We start from the raw sequence: 21413 nt of genomic DNA on the forward strand, positions 1-21413 counted from the left end.
AAGGCTGGAATTGAACCCGGGTCTCTGGCGCTGTGAGGCAGCAGTGCTAACCACTGTGCCACCCATAAGTTAGTAAGGCAAATGCAATGTTGGCATTTATTTTGAGAGGACTAGAATATAAAAGCAGGGATGTACATCCGAGACTCTGTAAGACTCTGGTCAGACCACCTTTGGAGTATTGTGTGCAGTTTTGGGCCCCATCTCCGGAAGCATATACTGGCTTTGGAGCGTGTTCAGAGGAGATTCACGTGAATGGTCCCAGGAATGAAAAGCTTAACATATGAGGAACGTTTGAGAACTCTGGGTCTGTACTTGATGGAGTTTATAAAGATGAAGGAGGGGATCTAACTGAAACATACAGAATACTGAATAGCCTCGACAGAGTGGATGTTGGGAAGCTGTTTCCATTGGTAGGAGAGATGAGGACCTGAGGGCACAGCCTTAGAGTAAAGAGAAGACCTTTTAGAACTGACGTAAGGTGAAACTTTTTCAGTCAGAGAGTGGTGAATCTATGGAACTCACTGCCACAGAATGCTGTAGAGGTGTGGTCATTGACACATTCGGGAGGGGGAGAGTTACATGGACTTGTTTCAGGAGGTAGTCACACCTGGCAGATTAAGTAATTCAAATACAGTCAGTGATCAGGACCAACATGGTGTGACTGTAAGTGGTTCTGAGGTCAGCAGTGGAGGAGCCTCAGCCCCTGACTTTGTCCAACAGGTATGAGATTTTTGCTCCTTGTATAGATGAGGAAAAGGACTGTAGACAGGATGAGCCAGCTGACCACGGCACCATGGTGCAGCAGGCCATTCAAGAGGGGGGAGCAAAAAGACAAGTAGTTTTTAATAGGAGATTCTATAATTAGGGGGACAGATAGTATCTGTTGTGAGCTGGATCGGGAGTCTCGCATGGTGTATGCCTGTCCGGTGCCAGGGTACAGGACATCTCCGAATGGCTTGAAAGGATATCGGAGTGGGAGGGAGAGGATCTAGTTGTTGTGGGTCCACGTTGGCACTAACAACATAGGCAAGGCTAGGAAGGAGGACCTGTTTGGGGAGTATCAAGCACTAGGAAGGAAATTGAAGAACCTGTCCTTCAGGGTCATAATCTCCGGAATACTGCCCGCGGCACGTGCTAATTGGCGTAGGGATAAGAAAGTTAGGGAAGTAAACACGTGGCTAAGGGATTGGTGTGGGAAAGAAGGTTTCCATTTCAGGGGATATTGGCATCAATTTTGGAACCGGGGAGGGGCGCGGGAGGGGGATCTGTACCAATGGGATGGTCTCCAACTGAACCGATCTGGAACCAGTGTTGTAGCAAAAAGGATAAATAGTCTGGTCACCACGATTTTAAACTTGAGTCGGAGGAAAGGGAAAGCAAAAGGGAATATGGAGTCAAGTAGAAGGTTAACCAGCAGGTTAGCAAGTGTGCAGGGTTTAAGTTCAATACAGACTAGGAATGAAGCAAAAACGAAGGATAACTTAGGACATATTACTAGAGGTGATGGAAATTATGAGGATAAGAAAATTAGCATTAATGTGCTTTACCTAAATGCTTGAAGCCTTTCAAACAAAGTAGGTGAATTAACGGCACAAATCATCGTAAACGATTATGATGTGGTAGGCTTCACAGAGACATGGTTGCAGGGGATTCAGGACTAGCAATTAAACATCCAAGAGTTTACAACTTATCGAAAAGACAGAGAGTGGGCAGTGGGGGCAGGGTTGCCCTGTTAGTTAAGAATGAAATTAAATCTATGGCATTAAATGAGATCGGGTCAGATGATGTGGAGTCTGTGTGGGTGGAGTTGAGGAACCACAAAGGCAAAAAAACCAGGATGCGAGTTATGTACAGACCTCCCAGCAGTGGTCAGGACCAGGGATGCAAGAAGTACCAGGAAATAGGGCACGTCAGAAAGGCAAGGTCACGGTGATCATGGGGGAATTCAATATACAAATAGTCTGGGTGAATTATGTTGCCGGTGGATCCAAAGAAAGTGAATTCATGGAATGCTTACAGGACGGCTTTTTGGAACAGCTTGTGATGGAGTCCACAAGGGAACAGGCTATTCTGGATTTAGAGCTATGTAATGAGCCAGACTTTAGAAAAGATCTTAAAGTCAGGGAACACTTAGGAGACAGCAATCATAATACGGTAGAGTTCAGTCTGTAGTTCGAAAGAGAGAAGGCAAAATCAGATGTAATGGTGTTTAAAAAAAGGTAATTGCAGGGGAACTGATGAAAATTGACTAGAAGCAGAGCCTAGTGGGGGAGACAGTAGAGCAACAATGGCAGGAGTTTCTGAGTGTAACTGAGGACTTAGTACAGAGGTACATCGCCAAGACAAGAAAGATTACCTGGGGCGGGAATGAGGCCACCATGGCTAACAAAGGAAGTCAGGAAATGTATCATAGAAAAAGAGAGATCCTATAAAGTGGCCAAGAGCACTGGGAAATCAGAAGATTGGGAAGACTACAAAAATAAACTGAGGATAAGAAAGAGAGAAATAAGGAAGGAGAGGATCAAATATGAAGGTAATCTAGCCAGTAATATTAGAAATGATAGTAAAAGTTTCTTTCAATACATAAGAAACAAACGACAGGCAAAACTAGAAATTGGGCCGCTCCAAATTGATGCAGGAAGGTTAGTGAGGGGAGATAAGGAAATAGCTGAAGAACTTAAATACTTTGTGTCTGTCCTTACAGTGGAAGGCATGAGTAATATCCGAACAATTAAGGACAGTCAAGGGGCAGAGTTGAGTATGGTAGCCATTACAAAGGAGACAGTATTTCATAAGCTAAAAGTCTAAAAATTGATAAATCTCTTGGCCCTGATGGGCTACATCCTAGAGTTCTGAGGGAGGTGACTGAAGAAATAGTGGAGGTGTTGGTTGTGATCTTTCAAAAATCACTGGACTCAGGGAAAGTGCCAGATGATTGGAAAATCACTGTTGCAACCCCCCTTGTTCAAGAAAGAATCACAACAAAGGATGGTAAATTATGGGCTGATTAGCCTAACCTCGGTTGTCGGTAACATTCTAGAATCCATTGTTAAGGATGAGGTTTCTAAATTCATGGAAGTGCAGGGTCAGATTAGAACAAGTCAGCATGGATTTAGTAAGGGGAGGTTGTGCCTGACTAACCTGTTAGAATTCTTTGAAGAGGTAGCAAGTAGATTAGACCAGGGAAACCCAGTGGATGTTATCTACCTAAACTTCCAAAAGCCCTTTGATAAGGTGCCTCACGAGAGACTGCTGAGTAAGGTGAGGGCCCATGGTGTTCCAGGTAAGCTACTGGCATGGATTGGGGATTGGCTGTCTGACAGAAGGCAGAGAGTTGGGATAAAAGGTTCTTTTGCAGAACGGCAGCTAGTGACAAGTGGTATCCCGTAGGGTTCAGTGTTGGGGCCGCAGCTGTTCACTTTGTATATTAATGATCTGGATGAAGAGACCGGGGGCATTCTGGTGAAGTTTGCCGATGATACGAAGTTAGGTGGACAGGCAGGTAGCTCTGAGGAGATGGGGAGGTTACAGACAGTTGAGGAGAGTGGTCCAAGAAATGGCTGATGAAATTCAATGCGAGCAAATGTGAGGTCTTGCACTTTGGAGAAAAGAGCACAGGCAAGGACCATTTTATAAACGGTGAGAAAATTCATAAAGCCAAAGTACAAAGGGATCTGGGTGTGCTAGTACAGGTTTCTCTAAAGGTTGATTTGCTGGTTGAGTCTGTGATTGTATTCGTTAGAGTTCAGAAGGTTGAGGGGAGATCTAATAGAAACTTACAAGATAACCCATGGCTTAGAAAGGGTGGACGCTGGGAAATTGTTTCCGTCAATCGGGGATATGAGGACTTGTGGGCACAGCCTTAGAGTTAGAGGGAGTCAATTTAGAACGGAAATGAGGAGACAGTTCTTCAGCCAGAGAGTGGTGGTCTGTGGAATTCATTGCCATGAAGCGCAGTGGAGACCGGGATGTTAGATGTCTTCAGGGCAGAGATTGATAAATTCTTAATCTCGCAAGGAATTAAGGAATACTGGGAAAGTGCAGGTAAGTGGAATTGAAATGCCCATCAACCATGGTTGGATGGTGGAGTGGACTCGATGGGCCAAATGGCCTTACTTCCACTCCTATTTCTTGTGGTCTTATTGAATATTTTAAGGAGATAAATAGGTTCTTGATTGTAAAGGGGATCAAGGGTTGGGGGGGGAATGGCGTTGAGAAACTTATCAGCCATGATTGTAAGAGTAATAAAAAGATGGGGTACTGGGCTAACGGTCGGATACTTGGTAGTGTGGATGAGCAGAGGGATCTTGGTGTCCATGTACACAAATCTTTGAAAGTCGCCACCCAGGTAAATAGTGCGGTGAAGAAGGCATATGGCGTACTGGCTTTTATTGGTAGAGGAATTGAGTTCCGGAGTACTGAGGTCATGTTGCAGTTGTATAAGATTCTGGTGCGGCCACATCTGGAGTATTGTGTGCAGTTTTGGTCGCCATACTATAGGAAGGATGTGGAGGCACTGGAACGGGTGCAGAGGAGGCTTACCAGGATGTTGCCTGGTATGGTAGAAAGATCGTATGAGGAAAGGCTGAGGCACTTGGGGTTGTTTTCATTGGAGAAAAGAAGGTTTAGGGGTGACTTGATAGAGGTGTATAAGATGATTAGGGGTTTAGATAGGGTCGACAGTGAGAATCTTTTTCCACGTATGGAGTCAGCTATTACAAGGGGGCATAGCTTTAAATTAAGGGGGGGGTAGGTATAGGACAGATGTTAGGGGTAGGTTCTTTACTCAGCGAATCGTGAGTTCATGGAATGCCCTGCCAGTAGCAGTGGTGGACTCTCCCTCATTATGGGCATTTAAGCGGGCATTGGATAGGCATATGGAGGATAGTGGGCTAGTGTAGGTTAGGTGGGCTTGGATCGGCGCAACATCGAGGGCCGAAGGGCCTGTACTGCGCTGTATTCTTCTATGTTCTATGTTCTATGATTGAATGGCCAAGCAGACTGGAGAGTTTGCCTTTAATTCCCATTGATTCCAGTTTTGCTAGACCTCCTTGATGTCACATTCTGTTAAATTCAGCCTTGATGTCAACGTCTGTCACTCTCACCTCACCTCGAGAATTCAGCTCTTTTGTTCATGTTTGAAGCAAGGCTGTAATGAGGTCAGGAGCTGAGTGGCCCTGGCAGAACACAAACTGAACAGATTATTGCTGAGCAGATGCTGTTTGGTAGCACTGTTGATGACACCTTCCATCATTTTACTCATGGGCTCAAGTGTGTATACTTCAACGCAAGGAGTATCAGAAATAAGGTGGGTGAACTTAAGGTGTGGATCGGTACCTGGGACTACGATGTTGTGGCCATCACAGAAACGTGGATAGAAGAGGGACAGGAATGGTTGTTGGAGTTTCCTGGTTACAGATGTTTCAGTAAGATTAGGGAGGGTGGTAAAAAAGGAGGGGGGGGTGGCGTTGCTAATTAGAAATGGTATAACGACTGCAGAAAGGCAGTTCGAGGGGGATCTGCCTTTGGAGGTAGTATGGGCTGAAGTCAGAAATAGGAAAGGTGCAGTCACCTTGTTGGGTGTTTACTATAGGCCCCCCAATAGCAGCAGAGATGTGGAGAAACAGATTGGGAAACAGATTTTGGAAAGGTGCAGAAGCCACAGGGTAGTAGTCATGGGTGATTTCAACTTTCCAAACATTGATTGGAAGCTCTTTAGATCAAGTAGATTGGATGGGGCGGTGTTTGTGCAGTGTGTACAGGAAGCTTTTCTAACTCAGTATGTAGAATCCCCGACCAGAGGGGAGGCCATATTGGATTTGGTACTTGGTAATGAACCGGGACAAGTGAACATTTTGGTGATGGTGACCACAATTCTGTGACTTTCACCTTGGTTATGGAGAGAGATCGCTGCGTGCAACAGAGTAGGTTTTACAATTGGGGGAAGGGTAAATACGATGCTGTAAGACAGGATCTGAGGAGCATAAGTTGGGACCATAGGCTGTCAGGGAAGGATGTCGTGGAAATGTGGAACTTTTTCAAGGAACAGATACGACGTGTCCTTGATATATATGTACCTGTCAGGCAGGAAAGAGATGGTCGTGTGAGGGAACCTTGGTTGACGAGGGAGGTTGAATGTCTTGTAAAGAGGAAGAAGGGGGCTTACATAAGGTTGAGGAAACAAGGTTCAGACAGAGCATTAGAGGGATATAGGATTGCCAGAAGGGAGCTGAAGAAAGGGATTAGGAGAGCTAGGAGAGGTCATGAAAAATCTTTGGCGGATAGGATCAAGGATAACCCCAAGGCATTTTATGCGTATGTGCGATACATGAGAATGATGAGAACAAGGGTAGGTCCGATCAAGAGCAGTAATGGGAGACTGTGTATTGAGTCGAAAGAGATAAGTGAGGTCTTGAATGAGTACTTTTCTTCAGTATTTACAAATGAGAGGGACCGTATTGTTGAAGAGGAGAGTGTGAAATGGACTGGTAAGCTAGAAGAGATACTTGTTAGGAACGAAGATGTGTTGGACATTTTGAATAACTTGAGGATAGACAAGTCCCCCGGGCCTGACTGGATATAGCCTAGGATTATGTGGGAAGCAAGAGAGGAAATTGCAGAGCAATGATCTTTTCGTCTTCACTGTCAACAGGGGTGGTACCAGGGGACTGGAGAGTGGCAAATGTTGTGCCCCTGTTCAAAAAAGGGAATAGGGATAACCCTGGGAATTACAGGCCAATTAGTCTTACTTCGGTGGTAGGCAAAGTAATGGAAAGGGTACTGAGGGATAGGATTTATGAGTATCTGGAAAGACACTGCTTGATTAGGGACAGCCAGCATGGATTTGTGAAGGATAGGTCTTGCCTTACAAGTCTTATTGAATTCTTTGAGGAGGTGACCAAGCATGTGGATGAGGGTAGAGCAGTGGATGTAGTATACATGGATTTTAGTAAGGCATTTGATAAGGTTCCCCATGGTAGGCTTATGCGGAAAGTCAGGAGGCATGAGATAGTGGGAAATTTGGCCAGTTGGATAGAAAACTGGCTAACCGGTTGAAGTCAGAGAGTGGTGATAGATGGTAAATATTCAGTCTGGAGCCCAGTTACAAGTGGAGTTCCGCAGGGATCAGTTCTGGGTCCTCTGCTGTTTGTAATTTTTATTAATAACTTGGAAGAGGGAGTCGAAGGGTGGGTCAGTAAATTTGCAGCTGATACGAAGATTGGTGGAGTTGTGGATAGTGAGGCGGGCTGTTGTCGGCTGCAAAGGGACTTAGATATGATGCAGAGCTGGGCTGAGGAATGGCAGATGGAGTTCATCCCTGCCAAGTGTGAGGTTGTCCATTTTGGAAGGACAAATAAGAATGCAGAATACAGGGTTAACGGTAGGGTTTTTAGTAAGGTGGAGGAGCAGAGGGATCTTGGGGTCTATGTTCATAGATCTTTGAAAGTTGCCACTCAGGTGGATAGAGCTTGTAAGAACGCCTATGGTGTATTCGCATTCATTAGCAGAGGGATTGAATTCAAGAATCGTGAAGTGATGTTACAGCTGTACAGGACTTTGGTTAGGCCACATTTGGAGTACTGTGTGCAGTTCTGGTCGCCTCACTTTAGGAAAGATGTGGAAGCTTTGGAGAGGGTGTAGAGAAGATTTACCAGGATGTTGCCTGGAATGGAGAATAGGTCGTACGAGGATAGGTTGAGCGTGCTAGGCCTTTTCTCATTGGAACAGAGAAGGATGAGGGGTGAAGAGTAGACAATCAGAAACTTTTTCCCCGGGTACAACAGAGTGTTACAAGGGAACATAAATTTAAGGTGAAGGGTGGAAGGTATAGGGGAGATGTCAGGGGTAGGTTCTTTACCCAGAGTGGTGGGGGCATGGAATGCGCTGCCTGTGGGAGTGGCAGAGTCAGAATCATTGGCGAACTTTAAGTGGCAATTGGATAGGTACATGGATGGGTGCTTAAGCTCGGACAAATGTTCGGCACAACATCGTGGGCCGAAGGGCCTGTTCTGTGCTGTATTGTTCTATGTTCTATGTTCTATGTTTTTACTGATGATCGAGAGTAGACTGATGGGGTAGTAATCAGCCGAATCGAATTTGTCCTGTTTATTTGTATCTAGGACATATCTGAGCAATTTTCCACATTGTCAGGTAGATGCCAGTGTTATCACTGTACTGGAACAGCTTGGCTAGGGGAGCAGCAAGTTCAGGAGCACAAGTCTTCAGTACTATTGACAGAATGTCAGGGCCCAAATCCTTTGCAGTCTCCAGTGCCTCCAACTGCTTCTTTATATAACGTGAAGTAAATTGAATTGGCTGATGACAGGTATCTGTAATGCTGGGAACCACTGGAGGAGGCCAAGATGGATCATCCATTCAATAGTTCTGGCTAAAGATTGCTATGAGTGCTTCAGCCTTATCTTTTGCATTGACATGCTGGGCTGTTTCATTATGAGGGGCTTATGCCCGATATGCCTATTTTTGTGCTCTTTGAATGCTGCCTGACCTGCTGTGCTTTCCCAGCACCACACACTCAACTCTGATCTCCAGCATCTGCAGCCTTCACTTTCTCCTGGGCTCTTTCATAATTGGGGATGGGGGTAATAGTGGAGCCGCCTCCTCTGATGAGTTGTTTAATTGTCCACTGCCATTCATGACTGGATGTGGAAGGACTGCCAAACTTAGATCTGATTTGTTGGTTGTGGAATTGTTCAGCTATGTCCTTAGAAAGGAGTCAAGTGTCGGTGCAGTCTTGGTGGGCCAAATTAATTGTTCCTGTGCTGTACTATTCTTGGTCTATTTTCACTTGCTGTTTGTGCTCTTTAACATAGAAGGAATTCTGTTTGGTCGCTTCACCAGGTTGACAACTCAGTTTTAGGTATGCCTGGTGTTGTTCCTGACGTACTGTCCTGCACACTCCATTGACTCAGGGTTGGCGCCCTGTCTTGACGGTAATGGTTGAGTGGGTGTAATGCCAGGCCGTGAGGTTATAGATTGTGCTGGAGTACAATTCTGCTGCTGTTAATGGCCTACAGTGCCTTATGAATACTAGATCTGTTTGATCATCTGTGTCCCATTTTGCAAAGTGATCGTGCCACACAACATGATGGAAGGTATTTTCAATGGGAAACTGGGATTTCATCTGCGCAAGAACTGTATAGTGGTCACACTTATGGATACTAGAGTGTGCTGCTGGAAAAGAGTTTATGTCCGAAACGTCGATTCTCCTACTCCTCGGATGCTGCCTGACCGGCTATGCGTTTCCAACACCACACTCAACTCTGATCTCCAGCATTTGCACTCTTCACTTTCTCCACATTTACTGACACTAGCATGGACATATGCATCTGCAGCCAGCAGATTGGTAAGGATGAGGTCAAGGATGGCTTTTCCCTCTTTTTCGTTCCCTCACCACCTACTGCAGATCCATTCTAGCAGCTTTGAGCTGGTCAGGTCATAAAGGTCAATCAGTAGCACTGCTGCTGAACAACTCTTGGTGGTGGACATTAAAATCCTCCCCCCACCCAGAGCATATTTTCCTCTCTTGCCACTCCCAGTGCTTCCTCTTGAGTGTTGCTCAACATTGAAGAGAGTACTGATTCATCACCCAAGGGAGGCATGGTACATGGTTATGAGCAGGACGTTTCCTTGCCCATTTTTAACCTGAGACTTTATGATGTCTGGAGTCAATCTTGAAGACTCCCACAGCAACGCTCTCCCAATTGTACACCACTATGCTGCCACCTCTGCTGGGTGTGACCTGTTGGTGGGGCTGGAAATATTCAGGGATGGTAGTGCCTGGGAAATTGTAAGGAATGATTCTGAAAGTGTGATTATGTCAATCTTTTACTTGACAAATCAATGAGACATCTCTCCCAATTTTGGCACTAGCCTTCAGATTTCATTAAGGAGGACTTTGCAGGGTCAACAGGAGTACTTTTGTCTTTGTTGTTTCCAGTAGCTAGATCGGCGCCAGGTGACCCATCGATTTTATTTCTTTGTTTAGACTTTATAGTAATTGATACAACTCAGTCGCTTGCTCCGACTATTTCAAAGAGCAGATGAAAGTCCATCTCAACCACATTGCTGTGGGATGGAATCACATGTCAGCCAGATTGGCTAGGAATTTCAGATTTTTTCCCCTGAAAGTCATTAGTGAAACAGATATGTTTTTCTGACAATTGAAGTTTTTGTGGTTATTAGTAGATTTTTAGTTCCTGGTACTTGATTTCAAATTTTACCAGCTGTTGTGGCAGGGTTTGAACTTGGGTCCCCATTCACTGAGTTTCTGTATTAGCAGTCTATTAATTTCCTGATTAAGATTAGGGATTGATTTAAGAAAGGGGAAAATATGGGATGTAAAAACTCATGTATCGCTTATGGGATGTAAAAACTCTCTAAAGGTTTCTATAGGAATGTGAAGAATAAAATATTGGTGCAGACAAATGAAGGTCCCTTCCAACTGTAACAATATCTAACAAAAGACACTCCCTATCCATCACCTTAAATATTCTTTTCTTTCATCAGTGACATGAAGTGACAGCAGTGTGTGTAATCTACAAGTTTCAAAGCAGCAACTCCCTAATCTTCCAAATCACAATCTCTACCACCTAGAACACCTCTGACAGCAGACCCCTGGGAAAAGCATTACATGAATTTCCTCTTCAGGTTACACCATCCTGATATGCAGTGGAATGAGGGGTGGTAATATAATTACAACTCCCTCCATAACAGCTCTGTGGGTTGATCAACACAACATAAACATCAACAACTTCTGGAAGGCAGCTTACTACCACTTTTTGAAGGACAATTAATTTGGGAGAGATGGGAAATAAATGCTGGCCTAGCCAGCAATGCACATGTTCTCTCAATCAGCAAATCACCTTCAGGCTTCCGTGTATCAAAATAGACAGTAGAACTGGCTGATGGCTAACTAAACTCTCCAGGAAGCTTATTATCATCTCTTTTCTGTAAAAGTAAATAAGATTCAGTTTACCTTTTTATGGCCTTGTTTATATGCATAGCATCTTTTAATGACCTCTCTTATTTGACAGTTTGAACTACTATTACAATTCATTTCAATATACTTTTAATTTTCTAAATTGAAAAACTGATGCAATGTGACTGTTCTAACAAAGTCTTTTGCTTTCATAGGGCCTTCGTTTCTCGGGGACAAATGAGACTGAATATAGAGTTTATTTATTGGGAAACCCTGTAAGTACTCAACCAGCAGCCGAGAAAGTAAAGTATTGCCTAATCATGAGAGAAAACACTGCAGAAAGATGACTGTTGCAGATTGAACCAATTAACATAGAAATGCTGTGTTAGACCAACTAATCTTTTAATGGCCTCTCCCAGTCAGATGAACACTGTCAAAAAGCTGTTCAGGGTGTTGCTGCTTTCCAGTGTCAATTTGTAAAAGTAATAGATGGATAGAAGCCATGTGCTTGATATTTGGAAGTGATATCAAATCAACATTCTCTATATCCATGCAGATGTTTTCACTTCAAGTATTAATCAAATTTCCTTTTAAAAATTACTGTTAAATCTGATGTTGAATACTTTTGTAAGAGTGCATTCTAGATCACTACTTTCTGTATTGTTTCATGCCATTTGATTATTTTTCAAGTTGCCTTATATTTGCAAATCTTCAGTTGCTGATCATTCTGCAACAGAAACAGCTTCTCCTTACTGAAGTTATCAAAACCCTTCATGATACCATGGATAAACTGCCAGGACCAGATATAATGTGCACCAGGCTTTTAAAATCAAAAGCTAGAGAGGAAATAATAGAACATCTGGCCATCACTTTACCATATGCAATATAGTGCTGGAAGATTTGAAGGACTGCTAATGTTGTATCCTCCTTTTAAAAAGGACGGGGGATCGATTGACTGAATAATTACAGGCCAATCAGTCTAACTCCAGTAATGGACAAATTATTGGTTAGATCCCACATTGAAGTACCGTGAGCAGGTCTGGGCACCACACCTTAAGAAAGGTTTATTGGCCTTGGAGGGAGTACAATGTAGGTTTACAAGAATGACACCTGGACTTCAGGGGTTAAGTTATGAGCAGAGGTTCTGCAAATTAAGCCCACTTTTTTTTGAGAATTTAGGAGGGCATGGGAAGAACTGAGTAAAGTCTTGTAGCTATTAACAGGAAAAGACAGGATGGCCAAAGATATTTTTTTTTCCACTGTTTGGGAATTCCAGAACTGGGGGTACAGTTCTAAACATTAGGACCAGACTGTTCAGGAGAGATATTTGGAGGCACTTTAACACTAAAGGCGGCAGAGGTTTGGAACTCTCTTCCACAAATGGCAGTTGATGCTAGATCAGCTGTTAATTTTAAATTTAAGACAGATCAATGTTTAAGCAAAGCTTTAAAGGAATGGACCAAAGGCAGGTATTTGAAGGTAAGTCACAGATCGACAATGATTTCATTAAATGGTGGAATAAGCTTAAGGGGCTGAATGGAGCAGGAGAATCAACATTTCGGGCATAAGCCTTCATTCAGGATGCTGCCTGACCTGCTGTGCTTTTCCAGCACCACATTCTCAACTCTAATCTTCTGCAGCTGCAGTCCTCACTTTTGCCTTAAGGGGCTGAATGGTCTACTCCTGTTCCTGTATACTTCTGAGACAGAATAAACTACCAATTTCAAAGGCACATTGTAATCAAACATAGCTGACATGGATTTCTGACAGGAAGAGCATGTCTGATGAACTTGCTTGAAGTTTTTGAAAAAGTGACCTGGAGGATAGAATAAATAAAAAGGCACAGGAACAGGCCCTTTGGCCCACCAAGACTATGCAAAAGCATACAGCACCAGGTTATTGTCCAATAGGCTTATTTAAAATCACAAGTTTTTGGAGCATCAGGTGAAGTGAAGGGAAGCACACAGGCACAGAATGTATAGGCAAAGAAATCAAAAGATAGTACAGATCGTGAGTGGAGTGTCAACAGGCTGAATAATAAGTCTCTGCAGATGATAAAGAATGTCAGACGGTGTGAGTAAAGCTGAGTAGCAAATGAAAGGAAGACATATGATTCAGTTAATTGAGGCAGAGAGATGATTATAAAAAATTAAAAATAAGATATTGCTTGCCTGGATGAGTGTGACTCCAATAAAAGCTCAACACCATCTAGGATAAAGCAATCTGCTTGATTGGCACCACATCCACAAATATTCTCTCCACCACCAATACTCAGTAGCTCATCTACGTGATGGATTGCAAAAATTCATCAAGGCCCCTTTGACGTCACCTTCCAAACGGCGTGCTGTTACAAGGAAGGACAAGGGCAGTAGTTACATCGGAACATAATCAGCCCTTGTCTCCACATGAAAATCCTGCAACTGCCTCCCTAACAGCACTGTGCACGACTGCAGTGATCAAGAAGACAGCTCACCACCACCTTCCCAAGGGCAGTCAGATGGGCCAACCAGGAACATCTTCTACATGCAAATCCAGACCCAATGTAGTTCACTCTTCACTTCACTTTGAACAATTATGGATGACAATAAATTTGACCTGGCTGGTGATGTCCATTTCCTGTGAATGTGAAAAGAAATATCAGGTACCAACCCCAACTTTTTGTTTTCAAAGAGAAACAACTGCAGCCTATCTGGTCTCCCTCTATAGCTGAATCGCACCAGCTCAGGCAGCTTCCAGGTGATTGCATCCTCTGTATTGCGATCATGTCCTTCCTATAGTGCGATGAGTAGGACTGTACACTGTACTCCAGCTGTGGACTACTTAACATATAAATAACTAATGACCAAGGGGCCTTAAAAGATCATGTCGACTTGCTTTTCTGTTTTTTTTCCCCCAGGGATTATCAATATCATTTTTAAATTGGTTGTAGTCCGAGATACTGTCTCCCATGTTCAGGATCCTTTATCTATTGCATCCTTCACGAATTGAGAGGACTCTAAAGTGTCCAACCACCTTGTCCCATTGAATCATAGAATGTGTGGGGATGTGATGATATGCCTATTACCTGCTCCATGAACTGTATTCATGATCACTTAACTTGTAAAATTCAAGATCAAATAGACTAAAAGTCATGTTTTATTTAAACAGATTTAAAAGTTTATTTAAAGTTACTCCTGTAAGTTCTTTACTAATAAAGAAAATTTATTACAGGAAATTACAGATATCAAAATTAGAATAAGTATCAAATAAAATGAAAGGTGTACTCGAAGAAAGCAACTCCCAGTATGAATTTGAGGTGAACGGTTGTGGCCTGTTGCTCAAATTCCTTGTTGAAGCGATGAAGTTAACGTCTGAAATCCGGTCCAGGAGCTGCAATGACTTCTCTATTTGAATGGTTATTGTTATTTTCATAGGTAGATCTGCAGAACAGCAGACTTTGGGAGAGTGAAAATGGGATCATTTCTGACTTTTGGTTCTGCTGACACAGCTGCCTAGTTACTTCACAATAGATCCTCAACTTTCTCAAGATCTCTTTGTCCTTCTGTCTCTGCCTCTGCCTGAGAGCAGAGAGCGCGATGATGGATATGATACGCCCCCACTGGGTGTGTTTTCAGAAGGGGCAACACATAAAATAACGCGGGCACTGAAATTAGCAGTGTGCTCACCATATGTGAATAAATGAAAAACAGTCAATCATTTGACACATATATTACCTTCCCCATGTTATAATATGGTAAAAGTGGCAACCTTTTGCTTTTAAATTAGCAGGGAAAATATTGGAATACTGTCTTTGGAGATGGCTCTTTGCCCATTTTTACACCCGCCCTAATGTTGGTAGTTTTTTCTTTTTCTACCAGTATCTTAAAACCCGCCCCTCCATCCACACCCTGTTGCCCAATGCCCCTGTCTGGGATTCCATTGTACATACCTTGTTAACCTGCCTGCAGTCCCAGCAGTCCCCACGATGGAGCTCTTGACTGGCCAGGAATGTTGGAACTGCTGGACTTTAGATTAACCAGCTGCTCTGCACAAATTAAGCTGCCTACAACTCTGGTTGCAGGGCAGTCTTGATCTGTTGGCTCACCATCAATTCTATTTCAGTGAGCCATTCACCATCACCACCTGTATAGTCCTGCCTGCAATCTCACTGTATTTGTCTGTCTCGCTCTCTCTCTCGCTCTCTCGCTCTCTCTCTCGCTCGCTCTCTCGCTCTCTCGCTCTCTCTCTCGCTCTCTCTCTCGCTCTCTCTCCCTCTCGCTCTCGCTCTCGCGCTCTCGCTCTCGCGCTCTCGCTCTCTCTCTCTCGCTCTCTCTCTCTCTCGCTCTCTCTAGTTCTAGCTCTCTCGCTCTCTCGCTCTCTAGTTCTAGCGCGTGCTTTCTCTCACTCTTTCTTTCTCTCTCAAGTCATAGAGATGTACAGCATGGAAACAGACCCTTCGGTCCAACCTGTCCATGCCGACCAGATATCCCAACCCAATCTAGTCCCACCTATCAGCAACCGGCCCATATCCCTCCAAACCCTTCCTATTCATATACCCATCCAAATGCCTCTTAAATGTTACAATTGTACCAGCCTCCACCACATCCTCTGGCAGCTCATTCCATACACGTTCCATCCTCTGCATGAAAAAGTTGCCCCTTAGGTCTCTTTTATATCTTTCCCCTCTCACCCTAAACCTATACCCTCTAGTTCTGCACTCCCCAACCCCAGGGAAAAGACTTTGTCTATTTACCCTATCCATGTCCGTCATAATTTTGTAAACCTCTATAAGGTCACCCCTCAGCCTCCGACGCTCCAGGGAAAACAGCCTCAGCCTGTTCAGCCTCTCCCTGTAACTCAGATCCTCCAATCCTGGCAAAATCCTTGTAAATCTTTTCTGAACCCTTTCAAGTTTCACAACATCTTTCCAATAGGAAGGAGATCAGAATTGCACGCAATATTCCAACATTGGCCTAACCAATGTCCTGTACAGCCGCAACATGACCTCCCAACTCCTGTACTCCATACTCTGACCAATAAAGGAAAGCATACCAAACGCCGCCTTCACTATCCTATCTACCTCCGACTCCACTTTCAAGGAGCTATGAACCTGCACTCCAAGGTCTCTTTGTTCAGCAACACTCCCGAGGACCTTACCATTAAGTGTATAAGTCCTGCTAAGATTTGCTTTCCCAAACTGCAGCACCTCTCATTTATTTGAATTAAACTCCACCTGCCACTTCTCAGCCCATTGGCCCATCTGGTCCAGATCCTGTTGTAATCTGAGGTAACCCTGTTCGCTGTCCACTAAACCTCCAATTTTGGTGTCAACTGCAAACTTATTAACTGTACCTCTTATGCTCGCATCCAAATCATTTATGTAAATGACAAAAAGTAGAGGACCCAGCACCGATCCTTGTGGCACTCCACTGGTCACAGGCCTCCAGTCTGAAAAACAACTGAGGTCCATTCTTGTTATCTCATTTCTGAAAGCTTCCCATTTTCCAGCTGTCCCTTCACATGCGAACATCTGCCTCCAATCAGCTTTTGAAAGTTCTTGCCTAATACTGTCAAAATTGGCCTTTCTCCAATTTAGAACTTCAACTTCCATCACTATTTTAAAACGAATAGAATTACGGTCGCTGGCCCCAAAGTGCTCCCCCACTGACACCTCAGTCACCTGCCCTGCCTTATTTCCCAAGAGTAGGTCAAGAGTACATCCGCATACTGAATCAGAAAATTGTCTTATACACACTTAAGAAATTCCTCTCCATCTAAACCTTTAACACTATGGCAGTCCCAGTCGATGTTTGGAAAATTTAAATCCCCGACCATAACTACTCTATTATTCTTACAGATAGCTGAGATCTCCTTACAAATTTGTTTCTCAATTTCCCTCTGACTATTCGGGGATCTATAATACAATCCCAATAAGGTGATCATCCCTTTCTTATTTCTCAGTTCCACCAAATAACTTCCCTGGATGTATTTCCGGGAATATCCTCCCTCAGCACAGCTGTAATGCTATCCCTTATCAAAAATGCCACTCCCCCTCCTCTCTTGTCTCCCTTTCCATCCTTCCTGTAGCATTTGTATCCTGGAACATTAAGCTGCCAGTCCTGCCCATCCCTGAGCCATGTTTCTGTAATTGCTTTGATATCCTAGTCCCATGTCGTAACCATGCCCTGAGTTCATCTGCCTTCCCTTTTAGGCCCCTTGCATTGAAATAAATGCAGTTTAATTTATTAATCCTACCTTGTCCCAGCCTGCCCTGACTGTTTGACTCACTTCTGTTCTCAGCTGTCCCTGTCTCAGATCAATCTCCCTGGGACCCATCACCCCCACCTTACTAGTTTAAATCCTCCCAAGCAGTTCTAGCATATCTCCCTGCCAGTATATTAGTCCCCTTCCAAATTAGGTGCAATCCGTCCTTCTTGTACAGGTCACTTCTACCCCAAAAGAGATTCCAATGATCCAAAAATGTGAATCCTTCTCCCATACACCAGCTCCTCAGCCATGCATTCATCTGCTCTATCCTCCTATTCCTGCCCTCACTAGCTCGTAGCACTGGAAGTAATCCAGATATTACTACCCTTGAGGACCTCCTTTTTAAATTTCTGCCTAACTCTCTGTAATCTCCCTTCAGAGTCTCAACCTTTTCCCTTCCTATGTCATTGGTTCTAATGTGGGCAATGACCTCCTGCTGGCCCCTCTCCCCGGTGAGAACATTCTGCACACTCTCTGAGACATCCTTGATCCTGGCACCAGGGAAACAACACACCATTCTGCTTTTTCTCTGCTGGCCACAGAAATGTCTGTCTATACCTCTGACTACAGAATCCCCTAACACACTTGATCTCTTGAAAGCCAACCTACCCCTCATTGCATTAGAGCCAGTCTCAATACCAGAAACTTGGCTGTTTGTGCTATGTTCCCCTGAGAATCCATCACCCCCTACATTTTCCAAAACAGCATACCTGTTGAAATGGGTATATGCACAAAAGACTCCTGCCCTAAGTGCCGACCTCTCTCACCCTTTCTGGAGTTAACCCATCTATGTGACTGTATCTGAGACATTCCCCCCCTTCCTATAACTGCCATCCATCACATACTGTTGCTGTTGCAAATTCCTCATTGCTTCTCTCCAACCGATCCACTCGATCTGATAAGATTTGTATCCAACAGCATTTATGGCAGATATAATCCACAGTAACCCTTAAGTTCTCTTTAAACACTTACATCTGACAAGAAGAACATATCACTGCAAAGGCCATTTTTGCTCCTTCACAATCTACAGACCCAGAAAATAACACCGTCTTATTCCTCGACAAACACTGCCCCAGGTTAAATTAATAGCTATGGCTTATATTTTGAGTTTAATCAAGAGACTTATCTCCAAAAACATATAATCAAGAAAGAATCCCCTATACTCACTACCGCAGCCTTTCTCTTGGACAGACTTAAAACAACAATTAACTTATCTGATTCTGTGCTGTGAACTTCGCCCAACAGTTCCTCCAAGTTTAGTTGTGAATTTCACTGTTCGTTAGTTTTCCCAGATGCACTCTGATGTCCAGCGATACACAAATTCAAACAGCAAAGGCGGTAACTGTGCAGGTTCTCTCTCTCTCTCTCTCTCTCTCTCCCCTGCACTGTCCTCACCCTGTGCTTCCTTTGTCTGTTCTTCTCCCTTTAAAACTGCTGTTGTTTTGACTTTGTTTTCCTCAAGTTCCAAAACAGCATATAAAACAGTAATTGCTGCTCCTGGAATTTGAGGAAATCGCTTCCAACACCTAAAATACCTCAAAAAAAGGAGCAGCTCTTATAGCCAGAAATTTTTCCCGTCCTCCATCTTGGATTACCCAGAATCCTCTAGTTCTAGCTCTCTTTGTCTCTCTCTCTCTCTGTTTGTCTAATCCTCTGTCTGTCAACTCTTTCTGTTGGGGCAGCATAGTGGCTCAGTAGTTCGCATTGCTGCCTCACAGTGCCAGGGACCTTCGTTCATTTACAGCCGCAAGCAACTGTGTGTGGAGTTTGGACATTCTTCCAGTGTCTGCGATGGTTTCCTCTGGGTGCTTGGTTTCCTCCCATAGTCCAAAGATATGCTGATAAGATGGGTTGGCCATGCTAAGTTTCCCATAGTGTTCTGGGTTGTGTAAGTTAGGTGGATTAGCCAGGAGAAATGCAGTGTTACAGGGTTGGGGGGGGGGGGGGGGGTGTGCTCTTATTGAATTCCAACTTAGAGTTTCACAAAACACAAAGAACCTGAGTTCTGAAAAAGGGTCACTGGACCTGAAATGTTAACTGCTTTCTCTCCACAGATGCTGCCAGACCTGCTGAGTTTTTTTTCCAGTAATTTTCTGGTTTTGTTATAGATATTCACATTAAGTTGTCCAGGACTTTATTAACTATTGGACAAGAGCCGGGGTTTACAATCTAGTTTGCACTCAGCTATGTATTTACGTTTTACTTTTGGCCAGTTACAGTCAGATTAGCTTTGTTTTCAAAAGGTAGTTAGTTTTGTACAAATTACTGGATCATGACTGCACAATCCTGACAACAAAGTCAGGAATGAATCTACTATAAGTTACTTGGAGGTGTTTGGTGATGAATAAGGTCAGTCTCTGGAAATCTCCCTGATCTGTTATTGTTAATGAATGTTTGCCAGATATCACTGGTTCTATCAAAGTGAAGGAATTCTCTACCTTTTGGACTAACTGTTCTCCCCTCTTTAGGTAATTTGGTGGCTAAATCTGTCCAGTCTCGTTCTCTATATGATTTTATCAAGCATTACAGCCATCTACTTGCAACGCGGATATCTGCCAGTTCAGTGTGTCAGAGGTCAGAAAATCCAATCAGATCACATTGCATTCCAGTCCCATTTTCGTGTTCAGTGTTCAGACCTTATTTTTCAACTAACATGTTTTGTCTATACGTCGAAGGTCATGAGATGCTGTTCTTGTCTTATGGTGAAAGATGACCCCTCTTCCCTGTGACAGGGATGGCGGGTAGGCTGCGGACTTGCCAAGTTTCTCGGGCATTCTGTGTTTGTCAGAGGAACCCATAGGCCAGTTGGCTTGATGTATATTTTGGCAACTATATTCGGATCAATCATTAAGACATTATTGCTGGGCATATAGAAAATCTCCAAGTGATTAGGAACAGTCAGCATGGTGTGGGAAAGGGAAATCATGTTTAAGCAAGATTTTGGAGTTCTTTGAAGAGTGGATGTGATGTGGATAAAGGGGACAGTGCCTGTAGATATACTGGATTTGGATTTCCAGAAGCCATTGAGCAAGGTGCCAAATCAAAATTGTTGCTCAAAGTTGGAGCTACTAATATAAAAATCAGTAGCAAAAGTAGGCCATTTGGCCCTTTTGAGCCTGCTCAACTTTTCAATATGATCATGTCTGATCCTGCATCTCAATGCCACATGCCTCCCCCCCCCCCCCCCCCCCCCCCTCTCTATACCCCTCTGTCTTTACTATCTAAACATATTTAAACTTTAATATATATTCCGTGACTTGGCCTCCATACCCTACTGTGGTCGAGAATTCACAGGTTCACTGCCCTCTGAGTGAAGAAATGTTTCCTCATCTGTATTATTTGCCTACCCAGCATCGTGAGACTGTCCCCCCTGGTTTTAGAACAAAGAAAATTTATAGCCTAGGAACAGGCCCTTCGGCCCTTCAATCCTGAGCTGATCCAAATGTACTGCCTAAACCTGTCGGTCAATTCCTAAGCATTTGTAACCCTCTGCTCCCCACCTACTCATGTGTCTGTCCAGATGCATCTTAAATGAATCTACCGTGCCTGCCTCTAGAACCTCTGCTGGCAACGTGTTCCAGACGCCCACCACCCTCTGTGTGAAGTACTTGCCGTGTGTATCCCCCTTAAACTTTCCACCTCTCACCTTGAAAGCATGACCTCTGGTTATTGAAACCTTCATCCTGGGAAAAAGCTTGTCTCTATCCACCCTGTCTATACCCTTCATGATTTTAAAAATCACTCAACACCAGGTTATAGGCCAACAGGTTTAATTGGAAGCACTAGCTTTCGGAGCGACGCTCCTTCATCAGGTGATTGTCAGGTGATCAGACAATCAGGTGTCAGGTGATCAGATAATCACCTGATGAAGGAGCGTCGCTCCGAAAGCTTCCAATTAAACCTGTTGGACTATAACCTGGTGTTGTGTGATTTTTAACTTTGTACACCCCAGTCTAACACCGGCATCTCCAAATCATGACTTCATGATTTTGTAAACCTCACTCAGGGTCCCCCTCAATCTCCTTTTTTCGAGTGAAAATAAACCTAACCTACTCTCTCCATAGCTAGCACCTTCCATACCAGGCAACATCTTCGTAAACCTTCTCTGCACCCTCTCCAAAGCATCCACATCCTTTTGGTAATGTGGCGACCAGAACTGTACACAGTATTCCAAATGTGGCCAAACCAATGTCTTGTACAATTTTAACATGACCTGCCAGCTCTTATA

The 21413-nt window shown here is 43.8% G+C and overlaps 1 protein-coding gene across 6 annotated transcripts in view; it reads left to right on the plus strand.

Moving 5' to 3' along the window:
- pomt2 (protein-O-mannosyltransferase 2) overlaps positions 1–21413 on the plus strand; it is a 228748-nt gene that overhangs the window by 170048 nt on the left and 37287 nt on the right. For 4 of the 6 annotated variants that reach the window (XM_043701478.2, XM_043701476.2, XM_043701477.2 and 1 more), the window contains exons 17-18: positions 11155–11214; positions 19654–19759. In XM_043701478.2, coding sequence (XP_043557413.2) covers positions 11155–11214; positions 19654–19759 — 166 coding nt within the window. The remainder of the gene's footprint in view (positions 1–11154; positions 11215–19653; positions 19760–21413) is intronic. The other 2 variants (XR_015757815.1, XR_015757814.1) reach the window with 1 other exon arrangement.

This window comes from Chiloscyllium plagiosum, unplaced genomic scaffold (genome assembly GCF_037043375.1).
Source record: "Chiloscyllium plagiosum isolate Xiang-an unplaced genomic scaffold, Cpla_swu_hap1 HiC_scaffold_8, whole genome shotgun sequence".
Classification (NCBI taxonomy): domain Eukaryota; kingdom Metazoa; phylum Chordata; class Chondrichthyes; order Orectolobiformes; family Hemiscylliidae; genus Chiloscyllium; species Chiloscyllium plagiosum.